Source organism: Oncorhynchus tshawytscha, linkage group LG12, assembly GCF_018296145.1.
Source record: "Oncorhynchus tshawytscha isolate Ot180627B linkage group LG12, Otsh_v2.0, whole genome shotgun sequence".
Taxonomy (NCBI): Eukaryota; Metazoa; Chordata; class Actinopteri; order Salmoniformes; family Salmonidae; genus Oncorhynchus; species Oncorhynchus tshawytscha.
The window spans coordinates 63,770,450-63,792,104 of NC_056440.1; the positions used below are offsets into that span (position 1 = coordinate 63,770,450).

At 43.9% G+C, this 21,655-nt stretch overlaps 1 protein-coding gene across 1 annotated transcript; it reads left to right on the forward strand.

The window, feature by feature from the left end:
- The first annotated feature begins 424 nt into the window (after positions 1-424).
- Positions 425-20,703, forward strand: LOC121838621 (neuronal acetylcholine receptor subunit alpha-5-like). The gene is made up of 8 exons (XM_042330884.1): positions 425-700; positions 930-1,085; positions 4,457-4,608; positions 5,403-5,447; positions 9,527-9,636; positions 18,338-18,515; positions 18,682-19,398; positions 19,703-20,703. The coding sequence occupies exons 2-8, from the start codon at positions 1,007-1,009 to the stop codon at positions 19,859-19,861; spliced, it is 1,440 nt and encodes a 479-aa protein (XP_042186818.1). The 5' UTR covers positions 425-700; positions 930-1,006; the 3' UTR covers positions 19,862-20,703.
- Positions 20,704-21,655: the final 952 nt, after the last annotated feature.

Consider the following 21,655-nt stretch of genomic DNA (forward strand, 5'->3'; position numbering starts at 1 on the left):
CGAAATCTTCTCATCCCACAGGTACTCCAGCTACTGTAGTATCAGGGGAATGGATGCTGTATATTAGACAAGCTCTCAATACACACATACAGATGCACACTCCTCCACCCCTATTAACCCTGACATTAAACCTGAAGCAACAGTCTGAAGCTACCTTAGTTAGACGTATGGCTGAGGCAGCCTCGCTGCTAGCCACTGTCTGTGGGGAGAGAACGAGAGAGAACAACAGCAGTGTGCTGGATCTATGTAGGTAGAGCTGCTGGGGCAGGGCTTGCAGTGTAGACACTTGGCTGTGGATGGGCTACAGGCTGCAGGGAGTGTGCTGCTGGGGAAGACAACTGGTAGTGATTAGTGATTAGACTCTTCTGGGGGAGAGGGGGGGCTGGTTTTTCCTGGAGGCGGTTGAGGAGGAGGAAAAGGAGGAGAGGAGAGAGAGTGCACTACCGTTCATTTAGAGGCAGCAGCAAGGGACTGAAGCATCGCCTGTCTGAGCTGAGGCAGGGCTGCATTGAATGGGGGAATACTAGAGAGCAGCGCTGCCTGTCTGTCTGTCGATACTGCCTGGACTCTCACGTTGCATCCCGGATAGATTGTGTGTTGAGTGGATGATAGGAATAGAGGATGCAGGTCTGATATGCACAGTATGTCTGTTTGTGATCATATGTGTATTGGTTTGTGTGTGTTCACTACATCCAAGCAGGTGAGTGTAATGTGTTCGCATGTACACTGTTGTGCATGTGTGTGTATGTGAAATGTGTAAGATGAAATGTGTGTGAATGCAAATGTAAAAATGTGTTATTGTGTGAATGCAGTATGTGTCTGTATTCATGTTTGTGTGTACATGTTTGGTATCTATACGGATGTATACATGTCCCATAACTTCTTCTGTTTATGAACTGTGCTGTGATTTTAATGCTGTGTTTTCCTAGGCTCCAGCTGTGTTGTAGTCATGGCTGCCTGAGGGACTGCTCCCTGGCTGTGTGGATCTGGAGCCCCCTCTGATATCATGCTGAGAGTTGGGCCAGCGGCCACCACTCTACTCCTGCTGCTGTCATACTGCTGCTGCCACCTGTGTCACTCTCTGGGTAAGTTCTCCTCACAGTACCACCGTGGAGGACATGGAAGACACTCTCAGAGTGATGGGCCATCAGAGATGTTATCAGACTGAGAGATACCCACTCTGCACAACTAGGATCAACTACTGGGAACAGGATGATAAGGAGATGAGAGGCAGGGCAGATGGAAAGTCTGGGGATGGGAGATAGTGAAGAGGCAACGCCAGCTGAGAATAATACTAAATTAAAAGAGGAACTGATTAACAGATGGGCTGAGTAATGTCAATATGACCACTCAGTATATCCAGACCTAATGTCCCTTTTAAGTAGATTTCTAATCAAGGTGTATGGTCTCAGAGACTTTGCCAGCATGTATTATGAAGGTCAGTGGTTTGGTATCCTGCTCTTAGTTAATTCAGTATATATGATACGCAGCACTGTCTGGTTTAGTGCAGTAATTTCCTGTGGTTGGTGACCTTCTGTTCAGCTGGGAGAGGTGATGAGCTGAATAAGGGAAGAAATATCTCTATTAACGACTTGGGGAAAGAACCTCAGAGTTCAAATAACTCTGTCCAGTCAATATCAGAAATATAAGCTGGCCAGCCCAGATAGCTCCACACGGCTGCCTCCTCCATGCCAGCCAGCCTGTGCAGAAACAAGATTGATTCTCGCACTGACTGTGAGACGCTGATTGTAATTTGTTTTGGATAAGAGTGTGAGCGTCCGCTGAATAACTAAAATGGAAAAATGTGATGGAGCTCTTCTTCTGGAATTCTGTCCTTCATTAGCGGGCTGGGTTTAATAACATGGGCTGTGTGGACAGCAGAAGAGGGTTAGGAGATGTGTAAGGTCACAGATTTTAATCTGCCATCTCTAAGGGCGTTTTTGTAAACCCCACATCTTCGAGGTGACTCATAAAATATGAACATCTTTCATCACTACAGTACACAGCCAGGGATCCTCCGGAGAGATAGACTGGCCTAATGCCTCACTGGCCACACACTCAGGTAACGCTAATTGTAGATACAACCAGTGATTGAACATAATGAAGATACAAATCAGCATTTATAACACAATCTATACACTGGATTAGAGATATTGTAAAGGTTGGGAAGTGGTCTTTAGATTGTGTTTATCGTTCAATCATGACAATTCATGCTGAATTGTTGCTCCATTACAAAAATCAGAGGAAGCACCTATAGTGTAGTCCATGTATGTAATGCCCTTGCTCTGTGAGGATTTTCCAGTTGTGCAGACTCTTCCCCTCTGCTTTGGAATAGATGTTTTTGCTCAGTTTAAATGAATAGTGTCCCGTGGTTCTCAATGTACTTGCTGGTGTTAGTCTAATGAAGCACGTCAGAGCTAGCTGCAGAAGAGATTTAGCACAAGTTGTCTTTACTCACTTAAATTATTTTTATTTCATATATACCTTATTTAAAAAGTATTACTTAAAGGTATTTCATTGCTAAGTTACTACTTGTAATGACATACAATAAATGATGGTTGTACTATAGGTGTTATATGACACATTGTTGGATCATATTTATAGTGGTTTTCACAAAGGGTAGTGTTCAGAATCTCCCAGAGAAGCCAGACATGAAGCAGGATTTTCTGCAGGAAGCTGTGCTGAGAGTGACAGAGACAAAGTCTAAGGATGATGAATCTGCTAATCCCAGTGATATTGACTGAGGTCTAAGAGAATGCTGCTATTGATCCTGAGCCTGAGGATGACACAGGGGTGTAATTAACTGTCGTCAGCCCCGTCATCCTCAGGTAAATTTGAGGCCAAATTGAACGCACAGAAAATAAGCCCATAAGCATGTGGGGAATGATTTAAGAGCATTGTGTCCGTTAAGAATTGAATACTTCTTCATTTTTCTCCTTGCGCTGGAGAGTTGTTTCCAGCGATAATACAGCAACGTTACATCCTTCATTTGAACTAAAGTGCTGAATATAATAAATTAATCCTGAGAATTGCTTGTGCTTAATTCTGCATTTACAGAGGCTAACTCTAGATTTTCCTCCCAGTCTGCAGTTGTATGTGGACTACAGTGACGGCTGACATCATTAATATGAAAGGTGCACCTCCATTCTCTCTCTGTCTAAAACCCAGCGAGCCCTTAGGGGGCACAAAGACCTCACTGTGTCCTTCACACGTAAAAAGTCTCCTCTATCTATAGATCCATCCTCCAGCCCTTCTCTCCATCATCAACCCCCCTAGGGCCTACACCACCAGGCTGTCATTGATACCAGCACGTCACCGAGGCCAGCTGATGCACTAATACAATGAGGTATCCATCAACCACAGTCACACGATCAGACCCATCTGTAATGAAGTTATGGAGAGTAAAACTCATTGGAGCTTCCTCCCTCATGATCCAGATAGAAAACACACTGAGACAAATGAAATTAGAAGAGCGAGGGATGACTGACTGAGGATTTACAGAGAGAGACGCCACATAAAACAGAGCTGATAGGAAGAAACACATTTGTTTTTGGATGATGGAGGGAGGCTGACTAGACTGGCAGCCCACACTATTGAACCCTTCCCACTTGACACTGGTGGTGGCATCACACACATGGAACAATGGAGCCATATTTAATCTCTCCATGTGTATGCAGCCCGCTAACAGTGAGTCATCAATTACGGAGGAAATAGGTGCACAAATGCTACCCTGGCTGCTATCTTTAGTTTATACTGTGCCAAACCTTCATCAGCTTTTAAAGGTTTGGACAGCCTTTTGTTGCCTGAACCCCAGCCAAGTGACTCTTACCTTTAATCACTTTTAGATTGTTTATAGGCCTACTTCCATGGTGAAGAGCTGGAGATGAAGCACCACTGTATTGGTAGCAGAGGAGTCCTGTCTATGGAAGAAGAGGATTCATTTGAGGGAAAATACAATAAAATATATTATTCAAAAATCCTCCTTGTAAATAAAATTACACCTCTGTAAATATTCACCAACGTATTTGATCAAATGTACTAGTTTGCAGAGAATTCTAACAGGAAGGACACATTTGACCTTTGTCTCCTTCCACGAGGAGTGGAAAACACCAAATCATGAATAAAAGGTATTGACTATGTTGCCATGACAAAGTGACAGTTAGATTTCTTCCTCTCTAGAAAGTGAATGTCTGGTCCTGATCTGGGGATAACAGAGACCAGAGATGTGATTGCCGTGATGCTGAGAGTGCTGGGGTGATTTCTTGCATGTTAAACGGGAGATTGATGGGGTTATTGACAACGTGTCAGGTGCCAGGGACTATGAATCATTGTCAATGTGCTTTAGCTGGGCTGAACATGGGCCATGAGCTGTTACCAGGATAATGCCCCCTGTTAACACGTCGCTGACACGATACAGCTTAAGGAAGGCTAATGTGGTGTTTCCCTGCCTCTATAGGAATCCCTAAACTGTCCTCCTATGCCAAGACAGAGGACAAACTGTTCAAGAACCTCTTCAGAAACTACCAGAAATGGGTGAGGCCTGTGGAATACCTCAACGGCACAGTACGGGTCAGATTTGGACTGGCCATCTCCCAGCTAGTGGACGTGGTGAGAAAAATATGATTATTATGGGATATTGTGGTTTGTGTCTTCCTGATGATTATTTTGATGTTTGTCAAAGCAAGCTGGACTTTCAAGGCAAAGAATCAGTGGTGGAAAAAGTACCCAATTGTCATATTTGAGTAAAAGTAAAGATACCTTAATAGAAAAGGACTCAAGTAAAAGTGAAAGTAGCCCAGTAAAATACTACTTGAGTAAAAGTATAAAAGTATTTGGTTTAAAATATACCTAAGTATCAAAAGTGAAAGTATAAACTATTTCAAATTCCTTATATTAAGCAAACCAGACGGCACCATTTTCTTGTTATTTATTTATTTATGGGTAGCCAGGGCCACACTCCAACACTCAGACATCCTTTACAAATGAACAATGTGTGTTTATTGAGGCCACCAGAGGCAGGGGATGACCAGCGATGTTCTCTAAGAGTGTGAATTGGACCATTTGCCTGTCCTGCTAAGCATTCAAAATGTAATGAGTACTTTTGGGTGTCAGGGAAAATGTATGGAGTAAAAAGTACATTTATTTTCTTTAGGAATGTAGTGAAGTAAAAGTTAAAGTAATCAAAAATAGAAACAGTAAAGTACAGATACCCAAAAAACTACTTGAGTAGTTGAAAGTGTTTTTTACTTAAGTACATTACATCACTGGAAAGAATATATCACTATAAATATATTTAGGCTAATTTACATTGTTGATTTTTTTACCACATTTACACACATACGGACAGTATAACAACACAAAGGTACAGATAAAACCTTTACAGTATGGTCTCTCCATTACAGGACGAGAAGAACCAGTTGATGACAACCAATGTGTGGATGAAACAGGCAAGATATTAAACATATTTTGGGGGGGCATAGTATATTTAAGTGATCATTCCCGAGAAGCCAGTGTTAGGAGGATATATTGGCAGGGGTGTTGTTAGGCAAACCATGCCAATATTTCCTCCAATCACTGGCTTTGAGGGCATTATCACTTTTATACGACGAGTTACCAACATATTTCAATAATGATTTGCATATTTTCATTAAAAAGTTATTTTGAGGAATGTATTCATACTATTTCATCGTTCCACAAGATATAGTCCCGACACAAATCTAGGTGTTGCTACAAGCCTGCTGGTCGTTCGTTCTATCGGTTCGGTTCCCAGAGACGTGACCCAGTTGTTAAGTATTTTTGTTCTGTATTTATGGACGAGACCCAGTCGTTCGTTCTAAATGTTCTATTGCCATACTGGCTGGCAACGTTCTTGCTTGCTAGTTAGCCAACTATGTCTAACTTATAGTCACGTCAAACAGTGTAACAGACAGAATAACAACAAAGTAACTGAATATGCATTTGTTTAAGCTGTTTTCTAGCGACATTTATTTGGATACATCCATAACAATGACGCGCAATTTCACCTGGCATAGAAAATGTGCTCACTCGTCAGGACACTGTTGTTCAGAGGAGCTAGCCCACAACACAGCCAACACAATCACTTCAAACTGAAGCTGGACAGACTGCAAACTAGATGCACTTCATTTCATTTAACCTGTTTTCTATTGACATTTCTTTGTATGTATCCACAAAAATGTTGACTGGCTGAGAAAAGCTGCCTGCCTATCTGTCTTGTCCCGACTCCCAACCCCTACACATTCATTACTATGGGACAGCTGGAGATCAAGTTTCTAAATTAACAATGTTACAAATGTCAGACAGGCAGACAGCAAGGTTTATACAAATCTCCACTATTGAAAACCAATTGCTAGTCTAAAAGAAATGGGAGATAATGTTTAGACCCTTTTTACATTCAAGGTCAAGGTTATAAGTTGCCTGTTTGGGCTGATCAGACAGTGGATTGTGCAGTGAGATTGAACAGTGCAAATAGGCATTTCAGCGGCATAGCTTTAGATGGTGGTAACTTGTGGAATAGACAACAGCTAGAATACGGTTTTAACCAATCAGCGTCCAGGATTAGACCCACCCATTGTTTAATTCATAACACTCTACAACGTGGTTCCTAACCAGGGGTACTAGGACCCCCGGGGGTACTTGGCCTATCCAGAGGGGGTCATTAAAAAGACTCATAAGTCTATAGGGTTACATGCACGTAAGCAGAATCTTCAGGCGTACTGAAGGCAGAGCAAAATTCAATTGGGAGGAAAGTAACCAAAAAAGGTTGGGAACCACTGCTCTACAGCAGCGTCAGCTTTACAAACAAAGGCGATATGGAATTTAGAGTAACAATCAATCTCCCTTCCTCCTGCATGTCCCCTTGTTCTGGTGGCATTTCACGATGAACTCACATCTTCATTTCTCACGAGCAACCCAGTTTGCAACTCCCGCCCCCCGGCAGCCTGCCTTGCCCCCAGCCCTCTTGGCAGCTTAATTCATATCCTCCGACTGCATCTGCTCTCTGCAGCCAGGGAATCATCACTCCAGACCAGGGTCTGCAGGTCAGCCTTTCACCAGTATGTCACAATGACAAACAACTCCATGCAAATCAGAGAACAGAGGGCAATAGCTAATAGCTATCTATTCATCAGCGTTGAATGAGGAGATAAGATTGAAAATATGTCTCTGTCCACATCAGTGCTTTCTCTCCCATCTACTTTATTTGGCCATACATTTTTATATCCACCATGTGACAATGCAAAAACTCTGAGATATTACATCTGCTTATCACAGATATGAAGTTGCATTGTTACACATACACCGAGTGTACAAAATATTAAGAACAGAACTGTTGAGTGTGAAAAACCCAGCTGTGTTGCAGTTCTTGACACAAACCGGTGTGCCTGGCACCTACTATCATACCCCGTTCAAAGGCACTTAAATACTCTGTCTTGCCCATTCGCCCTCTGAATGGCACACATACACAATCCATGTCTCAATTGTCTCAAGGCTTAAAAATCCTTCTTTATCCTGTCTCCTCCCCTTCATCTACACTGATTGAAGTGGATTTAACAAGAGACATCAACAAGGGATCATAGCTTTCACCTGGTCAGTCCCATGTCATGGAATGAGCAGGTGTTCATAATGTTTTGTACACTCAGTGTATACTGTAGTGGAATCAATTTTCTCTCAGGGGGAGAAAAGTAATTTATGGTGATTTCCAGTAGCAGTCTGGTCAAAAGAATCCGCTTGTAAAAAGAGATGGCCATTCATTAATGATGATAAGGTTGTATCATCTGTGATCTACATCTGTTTATATGAGTTACTATGCTGTTACTAAGTAGTAATGCATTACGGCAAAGAACTTTTCAAAGATGGCTACGGCGAAATACAAGACTTCACAGCAAAAGTCAGAGTGCAAGAAGGAACCAAGCCAATCTTTCACAAACCACGTCCAGTTCCCTATGCAGGAGTAAGGCACATCCTGTCCGGCATCAAACGGAGCAGCGGAGAGAGCCGTGCAAAACTTTAAGAAGGACTAGACTCAAGGTTCAGTCTGTGCCCACCCACCAAAGGCTTCCTCGGTTCCTGTTTACTTACCGTAACACACCACACACAGTAACGGAATGTACACCAGTTGAACTGTTTCTGAAACGCCAACCACGTACCCGCCTGACATTGTTGAAACCAGACTTGTCAAGCACTGTGGCAAAGCACCAGCTACAGCAGAAGAAAGCTCATGTCAGACACTCAAAGATGTCAGAGAATTCAAAGAGGGGGAGAGGGTGATGGTACGTGATTTCAGACACCCCAAGCGCCTGTGGAACTCAGGTGTGATCTTGCAACGCAGAGGACCTTTGACTTAAGTCCAAATTGGTTATCGCCATGTCAACGTTCATGTGGATCATCTGCTATTGTTACGGTATTCTTCCGTCGAAGGAGAGTCGGACCAAAATGCAGCGTGGTTAGTTCGATACGTGTTTAATGAAAATACAAAACACGATCAATACAAAACAACAAACGGAAAATGTGAAAACCTAATACAGCCTGTCTGGTGACAACTAACACAGAGACAGGAACAATCACCCACAAAACACACAGTGAAACCTAAGCTACCTAAATATGGTTCCCAATCAGAGACAACGAGAATCACCTGACTCTGATTGAGAACCGCTTCAGGCAACCATAGACTATGCTAGACACCCCTACTCAGCCACAATCCCAATACCTACTAAAACCCCAATACCAAAAACACAACACAAAATAAACCCATGTCACACCCTGGCCTGACCAAATAAATATATAAACACAAAATACTAAGACCAGGTCGTGACAGCTATGGTCCAATGCCCCAGCAGAGACCCCCAGGACTATTCTCCTGACGGTGGAAATACGAGACAGACAGAGCCTGACCTTCCACCCGAACCTGGCCCACCACCAGAAGCCTAGGAGGAGCGGAGATATCCTATTTGACAGCGAAGGGCACCTCAAAAGCTTGACCTGTGAGTTGAGCTGTTTCAGGAGGTAATAGACAGTAAAACAAACAAACTCTTTAATATGTCCTAGATTAAAGGAAAGATAAAAGGACATTACCTGGGTTAGTTATTAGGACACAAACTCCATCTTCGGGGCAGAATAATCCCCTGGATTTGTGCTGGGCTCTGAAAAGTCTGCTTCAACCCAGTAGTTGAAAAATGTTTAAGATTGCATTGTTCAGATATTGCATTAGTAGTTACCTAACATATTTACCTTGTTCTCTGGGAGTTAAACACTATGGAGGAGGAGTGTAGAATCTGTGATCTACAGCTGTTTATATTAGTTACTATGCTGTTACTAAGCAGTAATGTATTATGGCAATGTTATGTTACTACACCTAATAGGAAATGCACATGCGCACTATTGTGCCGGGGGCGGAAGAGCACGAGAGGTTTTGACTAAACGAAACTAACTGTGTCTCCTGCCTGGTCATTTCTCCACAACACAAATATTACAAATGTGACTCATCCATCTCTCTCTCGCTCCTGTTTAGGAATGGTTGGACATGAAGCTACGCTGGAACACTGATGACTACCTGGGCATCACTACCATCAGAGTCCCATCGGACTCCATCTGGATCCCAGACATTGTGCTCTATGACAAGTAAGTACCATGCCTATGACTTCCACACAAGGGTTGCAAAGGGAGGATATATTACCTGTGGTTGACTTGGGGAATAGCTGTCTGGTGTTGTGCCAAACCCCCCTTCTAATTTCTTTAATTTTGTGGCTAGAGTCAAATACTTTCTGTGGCACACATCAGAGTCAAATAGTTTCCATAGAACAAACTTCTATAGAACAAACTTCACGTCAGGATAGGCAACTGAAAATAATAATTAATGTATGTGTGTTATATTAAACATAGAGGGAGTATAATGTTGGCAAGCAATAAACATTTCAGAACAACTAAATTATTATCCTTACACTTTCAAAAATACTAGTCGAATAAGACATGAGAGATGACAAATACAGTGACATGGGCAGCCCTGGGGTGGCATGGGCAGCCCTGGGGTGGCATGGGCAGCCCTGGGGCAGCCCTGGGGCGGCATGGGGCAGCCCTGGGGCGGCATGGGGCAGCCCTGGGGCGGCATGGGGCAGCCCTGGGGCGGCATGGGCAGCCCTGGGGCGGCATGGGGCGGCATGGGGCGGCATGGGCAGCCCTGGGGCGGCATGGGGCGGCATGGGCAGCCCTGGGGCGGCATGGGGCGGCATGGGCAGCCCTGGGGCGGCATGGGGCGGCATGGGCAGCCCTGGGGCGGCATGGGCAGCCCTGGGGCGGCATGGGCAGCCCTGGGGCGGCATGGGGCGGCATGGGCAGCCCTGGGGCGGCATGGGGCGGCATGGGCAGCCCTGGGGCGGCATGGGGCAGCCCTGGGGCGGCATGGGGCGGCATGGGCAGCCCTGGGGCGGCATGGGCAGCCCTGGGGCGGCATGGGGCAGCCCTGGGGCGGCATGGGGCGGCATGGGCAGCCCTGAGGCGGCATGGGCAGCCCTGGGGCGGCATGGGCAGCCCTGGGGCGGCATGGGGCAGCCCTGGGGCGGCATGGGCAGCCCTGGGGCGGCATGGGGCAGCCCTGGGGCGGCATGGGGCGGCATGGGCAGCCCTGGGGCGGCATGGGCAGCCCTGGGCCGGCATGGGGCGCCCCCTGTTGCGGGCGGGGGCGGGGTTCGAACCGCGACATACACTTGAAACAAATAGCCAAATCGAAAAACTGCAGACAAAAATGCTTTCTGCTTCTAAGATCAGTGAAATGTAGGAAGAGCAGAAATCTCAACTAGCAAGCAAGTCGCAGCAACGAAGAACGCGAAGAGGTGGAGAATTTTGGCAGGGGGAGATTTTCAGCACAACCCTAGAACGCCATGTTAGCACGCCATGTTAGCACGCCATGTTAGCACGCCATACCGGAACTTCACATGTTTGGGGAATTGAGTACCAGTTTCTCTATAAAAACAAAGTAGCCTTTCGCTGGCCCAGATTCACACACAGAGGTAAAACATGTTGATCAAAGCAGAATGAAGGTGGGATCTTAACTGAACAGCAATGGCGAGTGGGTATTCGTTTCCTGATTCTGCTTTGTTCAAGTTTATTTGCCGCTTGAATCTGTGAGTGGCAATATAGGCTATTCGAGATAGCGCAGATTGAAAATGTGGCATGATTTTGCTCCAAATTGTCAAATGAGGTTTTGTAAGGTCATGAAAAGTCTTGGAAATTAGCTTAATAATTGTTTCTAATGTAATTCATAAAAGCACACTATTAAATATGGTCAATCAATTTAAAAAAATGACATAATCGCCATTATCGGAATGACCCTTTAGTGCATGTCTGTGTTGTTGTGTGTGTGCCAGTGTGGGGTTGCGTGTGTGCCAGTGTGCGGTTGCGTGTGTGTCAGTGTGGGGTTCTATGTGTGCCAGTGTGGGGTTGCGTGTGTGTCAGTGTGGGGTTGCGTGTGTGCCAGTGTGGGGTTGCGTGTGTGTCAGTGTGGGGTTGCGTGTGTGCCAGTGTGGGGTTGCATGTGTGTCAGTGTGGGGTTGTGTGTGTGCCAGTGTTGGGTTGCGTGTGTGTCAGTGTGGGGTTGCGTGTGTGCCAGTGTGGGGTTGCGTGTGTGCCAGTGTGGGGTTGCGTGTGGGGTTGAGTGTGTGCCAGTGTGGGGTTGAGTGTGTGCCAGTGTGGGGTTGCGTGTGTGCCAGTGTGGGGTTGAGTGTGTGCCAGTGTGGGGTTGCGTGTGTGCCAGTGTGGGGTTGCGTGTGTGTCAGTGTGGGGTTCTGTGTGTGTCAGTGTGGGGTTGCGTGTGTGCCAGTGTGGGGTTGTGGGGTTGCGTGTGTGCCAGTGTGGGGTTGCGTGTGTGCCAGTATGGGGTTGTGTGTGTGCCAGTGTGGGGTTGCGTGTGTGCCAGTGTGGGGTTGCGTGTTCGTCAGTGTGGGGTTGCGTGTGTGCCAGTGTGGGGTTGTGTGTGTGCCTGTGTGGGGTTGCGTGTGTGCCAGTGTGGGGTTGCGTGTGTGCCAGTGTGGGGTTGCGTGTGTGCCAGTGTGGGGTTGCGTGTGTGCCAGTGTGGGGTTGCGTGTGTGCCAGTGTGGGGTTGTGTGTCTGTCAGTGTGGGGTTGCGTGTCCGCCAGTGTGGGGTTGCGTGTGTGCCAGTGTGGGGTTGCGTGTGTGCCAGTGTGGGGTTGCGTGTGTGCCAGTGTGGTGTTGCGTGTGTGCCAGTGTGGGGTTGAGTGTGTGCCAGTGTGAGGTTGCGTGTGTGCCAGTGTGGGGTTGCGTGTGTGCCAGTGTGGGGTTGCGTGTGTGCCAGTGTGGGGTTGCGTGTTTGTCAGTGCGAGTGGGCGGTTGCCGGAGGAGAGAGTGCGCAACATTTCAGCAGAAGGTATACGGTAATGAACGACAGACTAACTAGATCACCAATTCAAAATATAACTTATAGCAGTTATCTCGCTAGTTAGCTAACTAAGCGTTCATTTCGTTGTTGCCTTTCCACCTGCACTGTAGAGCCTAAATATACAGTATCTGCAACTTGGATTCCCCTCTATTATTTTATTTATTTTATTTAACCTTTCTTCAAACAGGGAGTCACATTGAAATTTAAAATATATTTTACAAGAGAGCCCTGTACACATTACAATACAAACGAATATTAAAACAACATACACATGTATAAAACAATACAATTCAGCACCATAAAAATGTCAATAAGCATTTAATAAAAGCAATCACATTCAACTGTATCCTCAATCAATAATGGAAACTGCCCGAGTGGCACCAGCACATCTAACTGCAGTGAACTTTGCAGAATATTCCACAAATTTGGGGCATAAAAACACAACGGAGATTTCCCCAAATCTGTGGAGACTGGAGGGATCTCTAGTGTTATCCATTCCTGTGAATGGGTTTGGTAACTTATGTTTCTTATCTTAACTAATGATGTTACTGTCACGAGAATGTTCAATCCCAATGATAATAACTGACAATCAATAGCTCTGACCAATCCCCGAGATCTGTAAGACCATGGGTTTAATAATAATTAGTCAAAGGCTCAGTTTATGCAAAAAGAGTACAGTTTATTCAGAGAACATTCTAAAGTCCATTATACAAAGACATCCATTTTATAGCTGCGCACATACTTCCACACAAACAGTAGGTATCCTACGCACATACATACACACCAACAGTAGGTGAGTTTTATCCTTCTACATAGTTCTCACCACTGTGTATCACTACGCAGTCGACAGTTCCATTCCCCCGAGATTAGGGAAACCTTGAGAAGTACTCCCTGTCCTCATACATTTTCTCAGAGTTCCTGCCAGGTCGGTTTAAACAGTTGAATTGTTCTTCGGTATTTTCTTAGGCACACACACACACACACACACACATACAAGTTCAAATCCTAAGCTACACCTTGCTCAGACAGTCTGTGTTTTTCCACTATATAGATACATTGTTTAATCTAATTTTGACTACAACTACACACATCATCAGATTATAATTTTATGATTCTAATCAATTTCATACAATTATAAGGTTTCAGACTGGAATTATTTTATCATTATCTTTCAACATTTAAATTATTTTATTGGTTACATATAGAGAGAGGGTTTCTGTAAGATTGCTTTGTAAATAAATAAAAGAGAATGCAGCTTCCTTCTTACAGACAGAGAGGACCATCCCACATTTTATACAGACTACAATGATGAGTCCTAAAGTTGTCCCCCTGTGATAAAACTTATTGCCGAATGGTAGACTGCATCCAAGAATTTTAAAACATAGGTTGCCGCATGCATGTAAACAATATCACCAAAATCCAATACAGGGAGAAGCGTTGTTTGAACAATCTTTCTCCTATTTTTAATACTAAGACAGTTTTTTTTATATAGAAATAAATCCTATCTTGGATTTTAGCTTCTTAGTCAGCTTTTTATATATGCGTTACGAAGGACAACTTATATTCAATCCAGACACCCGGGTACTTATATTGAGAAACAAGCTCAAATTGGACTCCATTTATAGCGCAAATATGCAGGTTCTTTATTATTTTGGTTAGGTCAGGGTCAGGGTGTGACGAGGGTGGTTTGTTTAGTTTTTGTATTGTCTAGGGTTTTTGTATGTCTAAGGGTTTATATGTTTATGGTTGCCTAGATTGGTTCTCAATCAGAGGCAACTGTTTTATCGTTGTCTCTGATTGGGGACCATATTTAGGTAGCCATATTCCTTGTGTGTTTTCAAATCAAATCAAATTTATTTATATAGCCCTTCGTACATCAGCTGATATCTCAAAGTGCTGTACAGAAACCCAGCCTAAAACCCCAGACAGCAAGCAATGCAGGTGTAGAAGCACGGTGGCTAGGAAAAACTCCCTAGAAAGGCCAAAACCTAGGAAGAAACCTAGAGAGGAACCAGGCTATGTGGGGTGGCCAGTCCTCTTCTGGCTGTGCCGGGTGGAGATTATAACAGAACATGGCCAAGATGTTCAAATGTTCATAAATGACCAGCATGGTCGTATAATAATAAGGCAGAACAGTTGAAACTGGAGCAGCAGCACAGCCAGGTGGATTGGGGACAGCAAGGAGTCATCATGTCAGGTAGTCCTGAGGCATGGTCCTAGGGCTCAGGTCCTCCGAGAGAGAGAAAGAAAGAGAGAAAGAGAGAATTAGAGAGAGCACACTTAAATTCACACAGGACACCGAATAGGACAGGAGAAGTACTCCAGATATTACAAACTGACCCTAGCCCCCCGACACATAAACTACTGCAGCATAAATACTGGAGGCTGAGACAGGAGGGGTCAGGAGACACTGTGGCCCCATCCGAGGACACCCCCAGACAGGGCAAAACAGGAAGAATATAACCCCACCCACTTTGCCAAAGCACAGCCCGCACACCACTAGAGGGATATCTTCAACCACCAACTTACCATTCTGAGACAAGGCCGAGTATAGCCCACAAAGATCTCCGCCACGGCACAACCCAAGGGGGGGGCCAACCCAGACAGGAAGATCACATCAGTGACTCAACCCATTCAAGTGACGCACCCCTCCTAGGGACGGTATGAAAGAGCCCCAGTAAGCCAGTGACTCAGCCCCTGTAATAGGGTTAGAGGCAGAGAATCCCAGTGGAAAGAGGGGAACCGGCCAGGCAGAGACAGCAAGGGCGGTTCGTTGCTCCAGAGCCTTTCCGTTTTGTGGGTTGTTATTCTATGTTTAGTTGCCTGTCTGCACTAGCCATATTAGCTTCACGGTTCGTTTTGTTGTTTTTGTATAGTTTGTTCTTTCATTAAATAAGTACGTACGCTTACCACGCTGCGCCTTGGTCTCCTCATTATGACGACCGTGACAGTGAGCTTGATTTACCTTGTATTTAACACTAATTTAAGATCTGTAAGTGATTTCTAAATTGAATCAAAGTCATGCTGAAGTTCACAAATGGCCTGCTGCACTGAGGTGGCACAGGAATACAAAACTGTGTCATCTGCATATAGAGATGAATGTTACAACTATTAACAGTGTTTCCTATGCCATTAATATACAAAGTGAACAATAATGGACCCAAAATCGAACCCTGAGGAACATCTTTATGAATCTCAAGAAATTCAGATTTAACCCCATCTATGAAGATTGCCTGAGTTCTGTTGCTAAGATAATTCTGAAACCATAAACAGGCTGTATATCCCAGGATGACCCTTGATAATTTCTTCAGGAAAACAGAATGATCAACAGTGTCGAACGCCTTTGACAAATCAATAAACAAGGCAGCACAGTTCTTTTTAGCATCCAAGGCATTGACAAGATCATTAATAACTAGCGTGGTTGCTGTGGTAGTAGTGCCCAGGCATAAACCCTGATTGGTTTATATTAAGAATACAATTATCAGATGAAAAGGAACAAAGTTATGCGTTAACCAAGGATTCAAGAATCTTAGCTAAACAAGGTAGTCTTGAAATAGAGCGAGAGTTTTCAAGATCATTTGTATCCCCACCGTAATGGAGTGGCAGCACATTTGTGGATTTCCATGCTTCTGGAATACTTCCTGATAACAATGTTAAATTACAAATGTGGGCTACCGAGTCAGCAATAAGTCTGCACACTTAAGCAGACCAGGCTCCAAATGATCAGCCCTTGTATATATTTTTTTGGTCTAATGTTAGCAAAGCATCCAGGACTTCTTTATCAGTGAATTTCCAAAAAGAAATCTCCTGACCAGCATTTTCAGTATCGTTCAATAGATTTTCACCATCTACATCCGAACTACTCTTTTCAAGAGCTGGCTTTGAAATACATTCAAATATAAAGCCTGCAGAGATAAAATGTATTAAATGTATTAATGATGATCAATTTTGTCAGTAAAAGTGCCTGAATCTAAATGAATTTGATGGGAGAGAGAAGAGGAGACACAACCCTTCAGCGATTTAACAGCTTTCCAGAATAGTGTACATATAGTGTAGTGTACACACAGAATAGTGTACATATTAACATAATAATCCAATTTTGCTTTTTTAACTAGTTTTACACACCGATTTCTCAATTGCCTAAAAGACTGCCAGTCTGGACCCGAGTCTGTGAATCTAGCATTGGCCAAGGCAGCATCTCTGTTTGTGTATGACTTCAGATAGCTCTGGACTGAACCAAAGGGTAAGACTGATTTTAATTCTCAGTTTTTGAAAGGGAGCATGTTTATCATGTTTATTGAAAACATTTGTGAAGTGGTTCAGAGCCAACTCTGGGTCAGGTATAGATGCAATGCAATCAAAGTCACAAAATAAAGGTCACAAAAAAAGGCCTGTTCTTTGAAATGTTTTAAATTCCTCTTGTTGAAAAAACAAGGTTTGGATCGAGGCATCTGTATATCCCTGACACATACAATGGGATAATGGTCACTAATATCTATAGCAAATCCCCACTCCCAGCATATTTCTCTGGAGTATTTGTGAATATGAGGTTAATCAAAGTACATTACGTAGAGTCATTTAAGTTTGGACGAGTGGGCTTTGTAATCAAATGGGTCAAATTTAAATTAGTTTAAAAAATCATTTAAACAGTCAGCATCCTGCGTTCCCCATGCAAGATTAAAGGTCATGGAGAAGTCTGAGTTCAAATCGAATCCAAATCAAATTTTATTTGTCACATACACATGGTTAGCAGATGTTAATGCGAGTGTAGCGAAATGCTTGTGATTCTAGTTCCGACCATGCAGTAATATCTAACAAGTAATCTAACAATTTCACAACAACTACCTTATACACACAAGTGTAAAGGAATGAATAAGAATATGTACATAAAATTATATGGATGAGCGATGGTCGAACGGCATAGGCAAGATGCAGTAGATGGTATAGAGTACAGTATATACATATGAGATGAGTAATGTAGGGTATGTAAACAAAGTGGCATGTTTAAACTATTAACAGTGAATAATCAGAAGTCTCTATAGCATAATCTCTAATGGACTGACTTGAAAAATACAGATCCTGCACTACTTCCATCCCAAGTCAAGCACTGTATAATACTGGAAACTTTCTAAGGATTTTCAGGGATTTTATGTAATCTATTACAAGATTCGTGGCCCTTTTGGGTACTTCAGATTATCACAGGTGTCTGTAACAATCTCTGGCCCTCTGTGGCTGCTTTTACACAGGCATCCCAATTCTGGGATTCTTTTTTCTACCTATTGGTCTTTTGACCAATCATGTCAAATCTTTTAACGTCAGATATTTTTCAGAGTTGATCTGATTGTTCAAAAGATCAATTAATAGCCTCCCGAGTGGTGAGGTGGTCTAAGGTACTACATCGCAGTGCTAGCTGTGCCACTAGAGATTCTGGGTTCCCGACCGGTAGACCCATGGGGCGGTGCACAATTTGCGCAACGTCGTCTGGGTTAGGGGAGGGTTTGGCCGACAGGGATGATTTTGCCCCATTGCGCACTAGCGACTCCCGTGGCGGGCCGGGCGCAGTGCGCGCTAACACGGTCACCAGGTGTACGTTGTTTCCTCCGACACATTGGTGCGGCTGGCTTTCGGGTTAAGTGGGCAGTGTGGCTTGGTTGGGTTATGTTAATACTATATATGTATTCTTTTTTTTAAATATATATACATTTTTCAAGAATAAATTACGAAAATTACGATAGGTTGCCATAGATTTTCTGTTATTTACCAAAATGACTGAAGATTCCAGTAACTTTGGGAAATTACCATTAGCTTTGCAGCCCTACACAGCATAGACTATATTTTAAACAGCACAAAATTCAATTAATCCAACACATCAAGAAAAGCCTGATTCGACCCTGTAGAAGAATAACAGATGTTAATCCATTCCTCTAACAGTGCCGATGGACGTTTTGAGGGCTCTGTCACCAAGGCTGTTGTCAAGTATGATGGCACCATCACCTGGACACAGCCCGCTAACTACAAGTCAGCCTGCATCATCGATGTCACCTTCTTCCCCTTTGACCTGCAGAACTGCTCCATGAAGTTTGGCTCCTGGACCTATGATGGCTCACAGGTTGTAGCCTACACAGCATTGTGAAACAGTCTACAGTATATTAATGACCATACAGTCATTAATTGATGTCAGAAATGTGTTAATCTCTTGTTTATACTTTGGGGAGTTGAAGGGAAGACACGTCTGTTGATGTTTCATCTTTTCTAACCTTGTATTCATTCAACAGGTTGACATCCTCCTGGAGGACTTTCATGTGGATAAGAGGGACTACTTTGACAGTGGCGAATGGGATATAGTGAAAGCAACAGGCAGCCGTGGTCTGAGGATGGACGGATCCTGCCACTTCCCCTTCATCACCTACTCCTTCATCATCCGTAGACTACCGCTCTTCTACACCCTCTTCCTTATTATCCCTTGTATCGGCCTTTCCTTCCTCACCATCCTGGTCTTCTACCTGCCCTCCAACGGCGGGGAGAAGATCTCCCTGTGCACCTCTGTGCTGGTGTCCCTCACAGTCTTCCTTCTCGTGATCGAGGAGATAATTCCGTCCTCCTCCAAGGTCATCCCTCTGATTGGGGAGTACCTGGTGTTCACCATGATCTTTGTCACGCTCTCCATTGTCATCACCGTCTTTGCCATCAACATCCACCACCGCTCCACGTCCATGCACAAAGGCATGGCGCCCTGGGTGCGTCGTATCTTCCTGCACAGGCTGCCTAAGCTGCTGTGTATGCGCAGCCACGTGGACCGCTATGCTACCCCCGGTGGGGCCTGGGCAGGACTGGCAGGGAGAGAGGGGGCAGGACTGGCAGGGAGAGAGGGGACAGTAGGGGGCATTATGAAGTCCACCCCTCATCTCTCCCCCATGAATAACCTGCAGGCTGCTTTGGACTCTATCCGTTACATCACCATGCATGTGGTCAGGGAGAACGAGGTCAGAGAGGTATGATCCCATAGAGTTACAGAGAATCAGTCTGCCCCTGCAGTATCAATGACACGGTTGGCATGAGAGAATATTGTGTTTGTTCTGATACAAAATCAATCATACAGTACTGAATCAGTCTTTTTGAAGTCTTACTGTAATTCTCTCTCTATATTAATCTTCTCCATATTGTGTATTTGTCTCCATCCTCTGATTGTCACATGCAACTGCACCTCTGACTGCAAAGCCCTCGCAGCCTGTGTCAATGAGGTCATGTGTTGGAGTCTGAAGGGCATGTTTGGTCTCTCTCTCTCTCTCTCTCCAGGTGGTGCAGGATTGGAAGTTTGTGGCTCAGGTTCTGGATCGTGTGTTGCTGTGGACCTTCCTCCTGGTCTCAGTACTGGGCTCTGCTCTGCTCTTCATCCCTGTCATCTACAAATGGGCAAACATCATTGTCCCCAACCATGCAGGCGGCAGCGGATAAGACTAAACTGAGTCTATGTACACTGAGCACAACGAATTCAGAGACACTACAGTCAGTGCAGAGATGGAGACACTTACTCACATGTGGGTGTGGGAGAGCAATGGATTCTAGTTCCATCATAATTTTTGATTTGTGTATATGAATGAGGGATTATTGTCTCTATGTTGCTGTATCTGTTTCTAGATTAAATTAACATACAATTGTTTCATATGAAATAATCCCTCTATATTCTGGAAGGAGGATACCTCCCTATAGACATATCTCACAAAGTATAACAATGAATACAATTATCCAGGTTATGTAAGGACCGACGCTGGAGAAGAGAAGCAGGTACAGAGAGTCGAACATTTAATATGGAACAGACATCAAACGGAGACAGCGTCAGAACCGGGTATTCAAAGACAAACAAACATTAATCCCGAAGCAGGGAACAGAGCTTGGTAACAAACAGATGTAGGGGAGGTAATAACACAGGTGATTGAGTCCAGGTGAGTCCAATAATTGCTGAAGCGCGTGATGAGGGAAGGCAGGTGTGCGTAATGATGGTGGCAGGAGTGTGTAATGCTGGGAAGCCTGGCGCATTCGAGCGCGAGGAGGGGGAGCGGGTGCAGGTGTGACAAGTTATTGTTTTTCTTGCCTCTGAAAAACAGGCTTCTCACGGTTAACGAGACAGGATTATGGAAGGCTGGCCACATGAGACTAGCTAATAATTAACAGGGGTGAATAAATAACTTTTAATCCCTCCTTTATAAATAAGTGTACAGTATATACGTGTATGTATATGACCCCTTTACCTTTTATATTTAATATATTTATATTTAATTATATTTTATATTTAAGTTGATATTCCTCTTTTATTCACATTACCCTTTTATATTACATTTTTAAACATATTACCTTTTTATATACACTACCCTTTTACAGTATATTACCCTTACATTACTCTTTTATAATTTATTAAAATAATGGCCAAAACGTAATTAACTGGGCCCTAGGTTGGTAAAATACAAAATAAATTGCCCGTTTTTTGACAGTGGCTACATTCTCAGAAAAACAATATTACATAACAAGATCAAGCAAGAGTTTAATTATAATCCTCTTTGAATAAGCTTCACTGAAGAATTCAGCTGTGAATGCTCTTGTATGATTAAAAGCTACAACTGTTTGGCTTGTGGGATACAGTTAATTTAGCAGACAAATCATTGTTACAGTGAATTAATTTTCCTACTTTCCAGCTTCTAAGACCATCTCTTTGTATAAGAAAGGTGTCTTGAGATTAGCTTTTAAGTCTGTGAGTCTGTTAGACACTGGGAGACTTAGTTGGGGACTTAAAACTTCTTCAGGATTGGTGGGTCCCCTGTGGGACGGTTGCGCTAACGTAGGCTCATGCGGTTAGCATGAGGTTGTAAGGAACAAGAACATTTCCCAGGACATAGACATATCTGATATTGGCAGAAAGCTTACATTTTTGTTACTCTAACTGCATTGTCCAATTGACAGTAGCTATTACAGTGAAATAATACCATGCTATTGTTTGAGGAGAGTGCACAGTTTTGAACATGACAAGTTATTAATAAACAAATTAGGCACATTTGGGCAGTCTTGATACAACACTTTGAACAGAAATGCAATGGTTCATTGGATCAGTCTGAAACGTTGCACATTTCAGACTGCTGGGGCGGCAGGGTAGCCTAGTGGTTAGAGAGTTGGACTAGTAACCGAAAGGTTGCAAGTTCAAATCCCAGAGCTGACAAGGTACAAATCTGTTGTTCTGCCCCTGAACAGGGAGTTAAC